This window comes from Triplophysa dalaica, chromosome 16 (assembly GCF_015846415.1).
Source record: "Triplophysa dalaica isolate WHDGS20190420 chromosome 16, ASM1584641v1, whole genome shotgun sequence".
NCBI classification, from domain to species: Eukaryota; Metazoa; Chordata; class Actinopteri; order Cypriniformes; family Nemacheilidae; genus Triplophysa; species Triplophysa dalaica.
This window is the reverse complement of record NC_079557.1, coordinates 4,699,102-4,710,785: the sequence shown is the minus strand read 5'-3', so window position 1 is coordinate 4,710,785 and position 11,684 is coordinate 4,699,102. Positions and strand designations below refer to the sequence as shown.

Genomic DNA, 11,684 nt, shown 5'->3' with positions numbered 1-11,684 from the left:
CTAAAGCAAGAATACTGTCAAACCACAACAACGTTTTAAAATGTTTAATTTAGTATTGGAAAATTACATCTTTACATGACCAGACCCATCAGATGGACGACAGGTAACATAGGCATCTAGGAATGACCACAGGCACACTATGGGCTCACTTGCAGCACTATACTCTAAATGGACAAAGCCACATCGAATAGCTGTGGCCTTAGTTTCTCGAACTCACTTTGAACCGCAAGTAGCCTTTGGAACCTTCAGCCGATAACCTTCTTTTGGTCGTCTGATGAGATACATTATATGGTCGACTTTAATTTGCATAAAAAAAAGAACAGAACTCTGCTGTGGCTTCCAGGCTTAACTTTAAATATGTAGGTCATATATTTACATGGCCGTTCACCTTGAACTCATGTACAGAGCAAAACATCACTGCAGGGAAGGATGGGTTTTTTTTTTTTTTTTTAATTCGGTAAAAGTTATTTTAGTGATCCCTTGTCCAGGCAATTGAACAGAAGAACTGGAGGGAAGGTGGGACATCACTTGTGAGCAGTGGGTTAGCTAAATGTCAATCGTCTGTGAGGTCCTGCACAAACAGGACTTCTGTGCGACTCAGACCGGCGTCCAGCAGAGTGGGGGGATTTGGCTGCTCCTCCGTCGGCAGACAAGGCAAGACCCGGCGTGGGAAATTTGTTACTATTTGGAATTTCTCTGGGGTCTCTTTTAATGAATACACGAAGTCGTATATTACCTAAAATGGAAAAGTGATGTTAAGCCATTGTGTTTAAAGTCTCAATCAGTGGGTCTCATTAACTAATAATTGCTTACATGCATAGCTGAACTTCTCAAAAAGAATCATGAATTGCTTGTAAAAAAATTCAGATGCAGATTTGATATAAAAACAATTATATAAGTGACTCACTGTTTCACTCACACAAGAAAGGGCTGAGTCATACTACCCCTAACCCACCCTTTTACAAACACAATATGATGGAGTGTGGTTACCGTCAGGGACTGATCGAAGAGGAATCTTCGCTCCACCCGAGTGTTGTTGGGCAATTTGAACACTATTTTGACACTCTCCTGGTTGTCCAATGGCGGCTCTGGGGGAAGACACTCAGACTTGCGCTCCTTCTCTTCTTCAAGTGTCTGTTTACAAAAACATAAATAATTACTATTAACTGACTAAAAATGATAGCACAACACATTTTCTTTCATCAACCACAATTCTTTAAGAGCTTAAATTACTGAATACATTGTACAAGGCTAACTGGCGAGTACTGTTTATACAAAATATTAAATGTTTTACTCTTAGTCTCCTCTCTTCTGCAAGGACGCTCTGGCGAGCATTCTCCTCCTCTTGGCGCTTCTGCTCTTGTTCTTCACGTTTCTTCTTCTCTTTTGCCTGGTCTGCAAGGAGCGATGCTTGGTAAGCTTCATCCTGCTGCTGCCTCAGTACCTGCGTCTGGTTTCTCTCCTCCCTGAACGCAATCAACAACAAACATTCCCATTTGAAATCGTCTGCTGAGACACACTTTTGTTTCATACTTTTATTTATTGAGACAGTCATGTGTAAGACAGGTAAGAGACGATGGTATAAAGCAAGGAGCAAAACGCCATCATCTTACCGCTCTAGTCTTTCTGACATTAGATATGTCTGGTTTGCCTCAATGATGAAGGTCAGCTGGTTGATAAGATCCTCAGGCTGAATCAGCCCCTCTAGTCGGCCAACAACAGTCATCTTTCGGTCCTTCAGCATGATCATAGCCAGGAAGGGATACGTGTTCTCACGCAGAGCCTGGGAGACTGTTCACAAAATGAAGAGAGACATAATCAGCTTATCTCGCTCATAACGTTGCAGAAAGATGTAAGACTTGATGCTGGTTACCTCGGAAACCCTCTGGCTTGCTGGTGGAACATGCCCAGAACAGCATGCGTGTGTTAATGAAGGTCAGTACCTCTTCTGAACATAATGTACTTCTGAAAGAGATGTGAAACACAGGACCTTTGATTCAAGCGACCGGGCAGATGTTATCTGTGTGTGCAGAGAAGAATGTCACATGTCAAGCTTACCGACAGAATTCATCTGTGTCCTGGTGATCATCGCCATGCAGATAAACTAACAAATAGCGAAGTTCTCGTTTGGCATCATTCAAAGCCTGAAAGCAGAAACTTCATTAACTACTTTGGATTTGTTTACAAGTTGTTTCAGTCTAGCTGTCTGCCTGGAACAACCATTTTTAAAAGCCTTTAAATTCAGCAATTCATTTTTAGTGCTATTTTAAAGGGATAGTTCATTCAAAAATGAATATTATGTCATCATTTACTTATGCTCATCTAATTTCATAACTGTATAAATTAGTTCAGATGAATACAATGAAAGCTATTTGGAAGAATGTTAGTAATTTTCAGTCCTGGGACATCATTGACTACCATAGAATCCGAGAACTTTTTGTTTTCCTAAATTCTTCAAAATATCTCATTATGTGTTCAACAGAACAAAAAAGAAAAAGATGTTTCCCCTACTATGGTAGTGGATGATGTCCAGAACAGAAAATTGCTAACATTCTGCCAAATATCTTTCTCTGTTTTCATTAGAACAAAGAAATGTATACAGGTTTGAAACAACCTGAGAGTGAGTAAATGATGACAGATTTTTCATTTTTGGAAGAACCATCCCTTTAAAGATTAAGGATAGACAAAATTGTTTACATCAAATATATTATGTCTTGATACTTCTTTGGTATTAGTATAATAGCAACATACCTGACTATATGTTCCCTGGTAGCATACAGGATGCGATCGGCCATATTTCTCTTCAAAATTACGAATAAATGACATGACATCACCAACGGGATCTGTGACACGACCTCTCGGATCTGGTCGAATGAATCTCAGGGCAAACCTGCAGGATACACCGATATAATAAAGGAAGGACTATAAAAACATGGTTAACACACAAAAGATTAATACTTTTTATTATCAGTTTTATACTAGATTAAAGAACAACAAAAATGAATGAATTAATACCTGAATACGTCCAGAAGTGTATAATAAGTAATCCTGAAGGGAAGCATTATCATGTAGTAACTCCAACCTAATAAGCCCTGTAAAAAAAAAAATAAGAGAAATGTGTTTATACAAACACATTATACAGATTTCAAATGACATGAGGGCGAGTAAATCTTATTTTTTTTGTGAACTGTCCCTTTAACATATGCAGAATTGCATTGCATGTATTATATTTTGCATTAATCCATAGAAAAATGTATTTTACACAAGACGTACTGCTGAGGGGGGAGGGAAAAAACGCTCTTACTCTAGGCTGTGGCCTTGAAACAATATAGCTATACACTCTGTGGTCTGTTGTGTTGACCTGTAACGGTCTGGCGGGTGGCGGGCTGAAAACACTCGGTACTCCTTCCTGCTCATTTAGTCTGTCTTGTACAGCAGCCTGAAACAAAAAAGTTACAACCAGGTTACTAATTCCAAAAGAGTAATCAACACTAGAACGAAAGGATCCGTTCATATGGTTTACAAGGTCTCACCTCAATGTTCCAATTGTGTTGTTCTAGCGTACGCCGACATTGGTCCATCGACTCCAAGCCTGTCAAATCCTGAATAACAACACAAGAATTCATGTTATTTGCCAAAATGTTTTTAGGTATGTGTATTCTGTAGAGTCGAACCCACAGTATTCTGTGTTGCTAACATAATTGTTTACCAATTGAAATACAGGACGTGTGAGAGTATTATCAAATATTAAATCTTTGTATTAGTATTATAATAAAAATGTAGTATTATAATTGAAATGTAGTAAGTTTATTACCATAGTAATGGTTTTTACCATGGTTAAATTGTTATTATAGGGAAACGATGGTACATTTGTGGTGACTGTGGTTTTAATACAAACTGAACCAAAAAGGGTTAAATTTCTAAAGGGCTACGCCACACAGTTTCATATTCTGACAATGACTCAGTGGGGGATGAGGAACATCTCAGCTTCTCTCGTGCAGGTGGCTCATCGGTCATACATGTATAAATACAATAAGACAAACCCTTGTAAAAAAATAAAGATTGCATAGACGCATCAAAACCTAGCAGACGTCATCTTTACGTGCATAAAAGTACAAAAAGCCTACCTCGAAAGGCAGCCTGACAGCTGCCAGTTCACTTCACATAAACTAAAGGACACTATAAAGAATAGGCAGCTAGTGCATTGAATTCTTTATATGTGCGTTACATAAGATTGTACTATATCGTTTTTATATGTGTTTATTCGATTAAGTGTAGCTGGACTAATGTGAGTAAAAAGTGACGATCTAACGGCAGTTGTCTCGCTGATTGGCCGATCATGCTTTGAACCATTTTTGCTGGACACCGTGAAAAAGCCTTTTCAAATAATTAGTCGAATAAAGGGCGAATCAGTCAGTGTGTTAATTAGAAACTCGGTGGTACCTGAAACTGAAGGAGTTTTTCAGTTTGAGCCTGAGATAATTCCTGTTCTTCTGGCGCCGCCATCTTACCTCGCCGAGCCCTAACAAAACGTAATGACGTTTAAAGCGCGCTGACGTGACAGAATACGTAATACGATAGAGCAAAGGGGACTTCTTTTTGCGCCCCCTGCTGCACCGGCGTCATGTGCCTTTTAATTTTTATATCTACTTTTTAATGTTAAAATGATGTGTAGATTTTTTTTCGCTTATGTTTTTCTCAAAATGCTACTTAAACTGTAGTCGTTAAAAATCATAATAATTAAAAAATATATTAATTCTACGATTTTAAAAGTCCCAGTGGATAATGAACATGTTTAAAAGCTTCTTCTTTTAAATTATTTTATTTCTAATTTTCTATTATCCTTTAAGAAGATGAAACATGGTTAACAACATAAAAACAACACAGTATAAAACAGGTTTAGATCTTAAACAAATATAAGAGATTGAATGGTGCCACCGGAAATGTCCAGTCCTTTCTGTTTACTCCAACTTCCTGTATCAACCGAAGCGCTTTCAGTATGGCATCTGCACCGACCTCGGTTGGCCAAGATCGGTCGACTAAAACAACCTCACCTATCGTGTTTGATGTATCACAGCCTCCGGTAATCGAGGGATTTAGCCCGCTGTCAAGGGCAAAGGAAGAAAACTTTAAAGACAAATTTATCAGGAAAACAAAAGAAAATCCATTCGTCCCTATAGGTGAGTTACATAAAACAAAAGATCACTTACACAAGCTGCAGATGACAACACGCGAACGTGATTTTTATCACACTAGTTAATATCAAATCAAAAATGGTTACAGATCATATATAGACTGTTTTTATGCATGGACCCATTTTTAAGGGTTTGATGTCCTTCAAGCAATTCAAGCTTACATCTCTCACCCTGGGATAGCGTCAATGTTGTGGCAAGGCACAGGGTTACATTGCATATCCGGACCTGAACCACATTAAAGTCGACTGTACAAGCATGTCGATGATATTAACCTGATAGAATTACTTATATTTGGCACTCATAAGTGAAAGTTTCCAGTTTGACTTTCAACTACCCCGTCAACAACTGATAAACAAATGTATGAGCGTCCTGTTTGTTTGAGAAGTGCTAGGCATGTGAATTTCTCCGTGTAAAGTCAGGAAAAGCGTAACAAAAAGTACACAAGAGTTGTTTGTTTGTTTGTTTGAATGTGACCACAGTGCAACCATGAAATCGTGAGGATGGGGTTAAATATACCCTTATATAAAAGAAACAGATGACCACGCCAGAGGAAGGGAAGAAGACAAGAAAAATAAATGTTTTGAATACTTAAATATGTGTTAGTTTAATGATGATTAGACCTTTCCCTTTAGTGACATACTTTATTTAATTTGAATTGTTCTTGTGTAATACACACAATTCATAAACTCATTTTTATGAGAGCCCTGCGATGGGTTGGCACTCCATCCAGGATGTATCCTGCCTTGAAGCCCGATGACTCCTGAGATAGGCACAGGCTCCCCGTGACCCGAGGTTGTTCGGATAAAGTGGTAGAAAATGGAATGGAATTGAATGTTTATGAGACCACATCGAATGTGTCACAGTGCAAGACTATTTAATTGAACTTCCGAAAGATCAAGAAATATTGATGAAAACATTATTTTTGCCTTTTTCCTCACAAATGGAACACAACAAAACAAAAGACTACATTCCATTCAATTCAAGTTTATTTATATAGCGCTTTTCACAATGTGCATTGTTCCAAAGCAGCTTAACCGGAGCAAATAAGAAAATCACAGAAAGTTCAAACATAGCACAGCGCATGGTGTTTATAGAGCTAGCAAGATCTTTCTAATGATTAATATCTAGTAAATAATCAAATAAATAAATGGATAAATACAGTCTTCCCGTGAGCATGCCAACACTGCCCCGCTGTGGCAAGGAACCCTAACTCCAATGATTGATTAGAGACTAGAACACAAACTCATAGAATACACATAATAATATAAAAAATAATTATTGTGTTAATGAGATGGGAACAAAATGTAAACCTGGTTGACCATCATTCATTCCTTTTCTCTGTCTTCAGGTTGCTTAGGAACCGCTGGGGCATTGATCTATGGCCTCGGTGCCTTCAGAAGTGGCAAGACCCGGCAGTCGCAGTTGTCAATGAGAGCCCGAATCTTTGCTCAAGGCTTCACAGTCGTTGCCATCATAGTGGGTGTTGCTGCCACAGCACTGAAGCCAAAGTAGTGAAGAAACAACAGAGCAATGACAGTTTGACCACACAGCCTTATGTAGATGATGAGTGAAAAGTAATGTAAATGTGGAATGAACTGAATGCTTAATCCTACCATTTCTATTTTCTTCAAAGAGAATGGCCTAGTGCAAGAACAAAAGTCTGACAGGTGCCCAATATTTATTTTAAAAGGGTCCTGATGCGAGTCACAAATAGCTACTTTTGTAGTTATTTGGTGTTTAAGGGAATTGGTATTTTTTTCCTATGTTGATAAATTAAGGTAGTGTAAATGTTGTTTTAAATGTTTCATTGTGTCTTATCTCAATTGTCTGTTATGTACATTTAAGAAAATGATTTGAGGCACGTTGTAATGTGACAACTAGAACCCTTAATATTAAACCAATCTATTCACATGAAACAATGTGTTAGTATTCCTTGTAAAGGAGTCACAATAAACAGTAATTGAATTAAGGCTTTTATTAAATTATACAACAGTATTGCATCGTCTGAATCAATGCACACTCATTCATAGAGTTATGAGAAGATAAATCAAACAAGCTGCACTTTGTTTTCATTAGAGTAATAAATGATGACCCAGAATCATATTAAACATAAGCAGATGTAATAGGCCTTAACTTGTCAAAGTAGGCAAATAAACATTAGGGGTTTTTTTAAGCAACTAACTAAGCATTTGGTGGAACTATCAGTAACATTTCCAGACATGTCATGTAACCAGTAGAACAACAATTTCAGTATCTGGACAAAGAAAAAACTATCGTTCAACTACCAGCAAATGTGTTTTGTACAAAAGGATCTATACCTGCATTGTTTTATGTGCTATCCTTTTCTAGCCCTGTCAGATCTTCGCAGATTGAGTGATAAAGGCCAGACATTAAGTCCCACAGTAAGCAAAAAATGTTCAGGCACGGTATTCATTGCTGTATTAGACTTAGGCCACATTACATTCAAAACACTACATTTTACAAAAGATGTGGTTCAAACTTGGTATTATTTGTCCCTAATGTATATCGCCAGAGAAATCTGCTAAGAACATGTAGTAAATATAAGTAATGTAAACATCTATGTTGTCCAAAGTTATATTCACAGAGTGATACAACCATGCATTATAAATGCTGTGAATTTGATCTTGACAATTACGGTCACTTCAGACATAAAACCAAACATTACATGCATAACTTGAAATCCCATCATGATGAAAAGTGATGTAAAATTATAACCAAAAAAATGAAACGTAGCAGGTTTATGAAAATAACTAATTCCCTCTCAACAGTGAGCTGAAATACACAAAAGCAGATAATACCAAACCTGGATACTGATTTAAGTAGAGTTTATGAAGTAAAAAAAAAACTACACACTTCATAAAAAGAGAAGCGCAAACTAACCTGCATCCATATTAAGAAACAAAACACCTTGATTTCTCATTTAACGGGCCACCACAGGAAAAAAACTTAAATAAAGGCTGTCTGGAGATTTGTGGGTAACGTAAATGTCACTACAATCACTATTTAGTAAACTGAAAAGTGAAAACAATCACTGGAATAATATAATTCTGACACTTAAAAAAAAACAATGGCCCTTTGGATTAATGTGATAAACAAATTATCGTTTTTTTTAAAGTTGGAGGCACACTTGAATTTTTTTGTGTATAAAATTCCTGAAAATGTAGAATAGCCAAACTAAATTCCCATAAAACATCAGGGTACATAAATATGAAGTTTAAATACACTAAATTGTACACTTTCTAAAAAAAACTTTACTCTTTTAGATGTCCAGCTTAATTAAAATAAAGTGCAGGAGGGAAAGAAAAAGAAAGCCAGTAAATCACGAGAGGGAGATGTTTTAGCGAACCAGAGGCATCTGTTTCAGAGAAATGAGCACCGAGCGCATCCGAGACACGTCTTTAGTCTGGCGGCTGGTTTTGGGGTTGAAGTCACAAAGACGGGCCACTTTCTCCCATTCTGTGCCCGGGCTGTCGTCATCAACCTCGTTCAGAAAAGCAGTTTCGGACTCTCTGCAGGGACAGACATTCATGAGAACCAGGAGCCAGGAGGTCAAAGGTTATTCCAAGCCTATATGAGTCATCATATAAAATAAAGAACAACACCCATCTACAGCAAACAAGCCCTACTAACACCTAGTATTAAAATCTATAATTTGATCACAAGTGGACTTTGTTAATTACAGTAGGTTTTATTTTGTGATCCGATAACTCAGGGCCACGTCACATTTCCATCTAAATACTGTTTTTTCAATATACATCATGAAACACTTAAGACTGATATTTTATCAAATAAAAGTAGATGACGTGCAGACCCAAACAGATAATTCCTAATAAAATGTATCTTGTTGTTGGATTTGTCTTTAAAATCTTTGCTAATGTGATTCTAACAATAGTATTTTTTTTTATTTAGGGATGTGTTATGGTAAACATACACAAAGCCTATGTCATCAGAGTTGGGCTGTTTGTTGAAAGTCTTATCAGCCATCCTAGTGCACAATGAGACAGGACGGCAGAAGAGGAAGAGAAAATAAAGGAAGAAGAATATGGGAGTGGAAAGGAAGTGCAAAAGATGGAGAGATACAAAGAAAGAGAAGTGTCAGTATCACAAAAGCAGCACATGAAACAAGGGGTTAAACAACAAAATGAGTTATCTAGGAGTTTAACAGTTGTCAATAACAGCAGTAACTCCTAGATTAAATAAATATGTAAAGTTGTCGATACAAATGGAGTAAATCGTCTCATTCTTTACATACATTTAACATCAATAATAATACAAATAGTCGGCAAGACAGCTGCCACTTTTGGCCTGCAATGACTTGCTGTAAGTTTAAAAGAATTTCATAACTACCTGTCTTACTTTGTGTGCAACTGTAGGCGAAAGGATTTGTGCAAACAAACACATGCAGATGCAGCTGAATTAAGTGTGAATGTGAAAGATGTTAACATTAAATGACCTGTTGTTGGATTTGTTTTTCTCCATCTGTTCTTTCTGGTGTACATGCCAATCCTCTAGTTCCTTCTGGGCTTTCTCTCTCCACACGGCCTCAGCTGCCTTAGCAGCTGAATCTAAACAGAAAAAACAATCTTTCTGTTATTCTATTACAAACACCCAAAATGTTACAGAATAAAAAAGATACATAAGTTGATGTTACATTAAATCATTTTTTTTTTTAATAATGAATCGCAGAAGTCTACCTTTTTAATAGAACAATGCTTGGTAACCGGGTTTACGGCACTAAAACAAACACACTGCTTACTTTACATTATGTATAATCATACATGAAATAATTCACCACCTAATTGTTCCAGCCGATCCCTTTGTTCCTCCCTCCATTTGCGCAAGCTTTCTGGTTCCTGCCTCTGAATGTCAACTTGGGCAATGGCTGAGTAGCTGTCGTTTGTGCTATTGGCGTCCTAATGGTACAAAATAACAAATGATTAGATAACATTAATAATGTCCCTTGCTAGTGAACAGCTGTGTTTACATTATATGTGTACATATGAACAAAACATTTTCAGGGAACATAAAATAAATTGTTTATCTGCATTTACCTGGAACATATCTCCGTTCACAGACGTTGTTCCTCCAAAATCACCTGCGCTCAAATAAGAGAAACAGCTTTGAGATTTGAGTGCACTTATTGGGCAACAGTTTCTACGCCACACTTCCTATTGGTGGGAACATTACAGGTATTACCGGAATGCTGCAAACCTTGTTGGCCCGTCAACGCTTCGCCTTTCCTGTCATTTCTAGATCTACTCAACAAAGGTTTAGTTCAGCATTCAAGAACCTTGATTGTCTGGACCCTGCCCTCATCAGAACTCACTTTTTCTAGTTTGCATACTAACTGACTGTGACAACACTGTTCTGTCTCAGATTGAGTACTGACCTTATCTCAAACCCAGCATCGAATCTACCCGGGTGGAGAAAACTGCCAAAGGAATTATAGTGGTTTAAATGGTATTAATGGGAATTGTATTGAATTTAATGGGAACTTAGTTCCTTGAGTCTCCACTGGTGTTGGGATGTTATATGGCTGATAGGAACCAATTAAATTCCATTAAAATCCATGTACCAATATTTGTATACCATGGTGGTTTACACACGGTTCCCCAAAGTACTGCTGTTGTCTACAAACATAGTATCTGTGATGCTCAACATTACCGCGGTATATCGACCAACCAGGGTACTTTTTCGTACTTAAATAAATAGCCGTACAACACTTTCCTTTCAATTTAAGCTTACTACCATCTATTAGTACAATCCGTTCACCTGGTTGCTCAATAAAACACTTTATACTCTGGTTCAACCAAAGCTAACAGGCCAGCGTGACCCACGCACCTCCGAAAGACGTGTACGTGTCCGACTCAGCGGGCGGAGGTCCGCCGTCATCCAGCTCGCCGAACCCGGCGTCGTCGTTTTCGATCACCGCGATCTCATTCTGCTGCTGGGCGAGAAACTCCGCGGCCGGGTCCTCCTCCACATGAACTCCGTTGTCGGAAAAACCGAAGTCGTCAGCCATGTTTAACAAAGTAACACCGGCTTCCGTAAAAAGCCTCCAGCTGTTCTCTTCTTCGAGCACGTTAGGATGTTTTTAAAGGAAAATAAACGTACTCGAGTTGTTATGAATCAGACGTCGCAAGCTTTAGAAGTTTTAAAGTATATAGGATAGTTTTCACTTTACAGCTGCAGGTTGGCTAGGAGTTCAATGACGCGTCGCTCGTAATGAGAGCGCTCAGTGCTGGCCGGGAAAATGCTATATGGGGGCAGACAGTCAATTTGTTACCCTATGTCACCATCTGCTGGACAGAGAGGGTAAATCGAGTTTTCGCTTCTATTTAAACTTACTAATATTAAAACTTTGAAAACGTTTCTGTTTATTGAAATAAAATATTAGCCTAGAATTGTTGTAAGTAACGCAAATTTGAAACGCCATCTCGGAAATAAATTGAAAAAAGTTGAAATCAC

At 37.9% G+C, this 11,684-nt stretch overlaps 3 protein-coding genes across 4 annotated transcripts; 1 reads left to right on the top strand and 2 right to left on the bottom strand.

Moving 5' to 3' along the window:
• Window positions 1-29: 29 nt before the first annotated feature.
• On the bottom strand, window positions 30-4,579 carry faf2 (Fas associated factor family member 2). Its single transcript, XM_056769327.1, has 11 exons — window positions 4,444-4,579; window positions 3,534-3,602; window positions 3,305-3,439; window positions 3,016-3,092; window positions 2,752-2,890; window positions 2,059-2,144; window positions 1,874-1,965; window positions 1,614-1,791; window positions 1,295-1,466; window positions 991-1,134; window positions 30-736 (listed from the first exon to the last, which is right to left on the bottom strand). Exons 1-11 carry the CDS (start codon window positions 4,504-4,506, stop codon window positions 554-556), a joined length of 1,338 nt encoding a protein of 445 aa, XP_056625305.1. The 5' UTR covers window positions 4,507-4,579; the 3' UTR covers window positions 30-553.
• A 393-nt stretch (window positions 4,580-4,972) lies between these two features.
• Window positions 4,973-7,190, top strand: higd2a (HIG1 hypoxia inducible domain family, member 2A). The gene is made up of 2 exons (XM_056768902.1): window positions 4,973-5,180; window positions 6,544-7,190. Exons 1-2 carry the CDS (start codon window positions 5,000-5,002, stop codon window positions 6,705-6,707), a joined length of 345 nt encoding a protein of 114 aa, XP_056624880.1. The 5' UTR covers window positions 4,973-4,999; the 3' UTR covers window positions 6,708-7,190.
• cltb (clathrin, light chain B) lies at window positions 7,156-11,470 on the bottom strand. 2 transcript variants are annotated; one of them, XM_056768900.1, is made up of 6 exons: window positions 11,058-11,470; window positions 10,268-10,311; window positions 10,012-10,129; window positions 9,670-9,781; window positions 9,148-9,201; window positions 7,156-8,725 (listed from the first exon to the last, which is right to left on the bottom strand). In XM_056768900.1, the coding sequence occupies exons 1-6, from the start codon at window positions 11,236-11,238 to the stop codon at window positions 8,554-8,556; spliced, it is 681 nt and encodes a 226-aa protein (XP_056624878.1). In that variant the 5' UTR covers window positions 11,239-11,470; the 3' UTR covers window positions 7,156-8,553. The 2 variants fall into 2 exon arrangements, with proteins under 2 accessions (XP_056624878.1, XP_056624879.1); XM_056768901.1 differs by lacking the exon at window positions 9,148-9,201 and having other exon boundaries at window positions 11,058-11,467.
• Window positions 11,471-11,684: the final 214 nt, after the last annotated feature.

Bases quoted from the DNA above. Each gene is read 5' to 3' on its own strand.
- faf2 (XM_056769327.1), bottom strand. From the start codon at position 4,506: ATGGCGGCGCCAGAAGAACAGGAATTATCTCAGGCTCAAACTGAAAAA. The intron at 3,603-4,443 runs GTACCACCGAGT...GTTGTTATTCAG, and splicing joins AAAAACTCCTTCAGTTTCAG to GATTTGACAGGCTTGGAGTC. The intron at 3,440-3,533 runs GTGAGACCTTGT...TTTTTGTTTCAG, and splicing joins AACACAATTGGAACATTGAG to GCTGCTGTACAAGACAGACT.
- higd2a (XM_056768902.1), top strand. From the start codon at position 5,000: ATGGCATCTGCACCGACCTCGGTTGGCCAAGATCGGTCGACTAAAACA. The intron at 5,181-6,543 runs GTGAGTTACATA...CTCTGTCTTCAG, and splicing joins AAATCCATTCGTCCCTATAG to GTTGCTTAGGAACCGCTGGG.
- cltb (XM_056768900.1), bottom strand. From the start codon at position 11,238: ATGGCTGACGACTTCGGTTTTTCCGACAACGGAGTTCATGTGGAGGAG. The intron at 9,202-9,669 runs GTCATTTAATGT...ATTGTGCACTAG, and splicing joins AAAAACAAATCCAACAACAG to GATGGCTGATAAGACTTTCA. The intron at 8,726-9,147 runs GTATGTTTACCA...CTGTCCCTGCAG, and splicing joins TCTGATGACATAGGCTTTGT to AGAGTCCGAAACTGCTTTTC.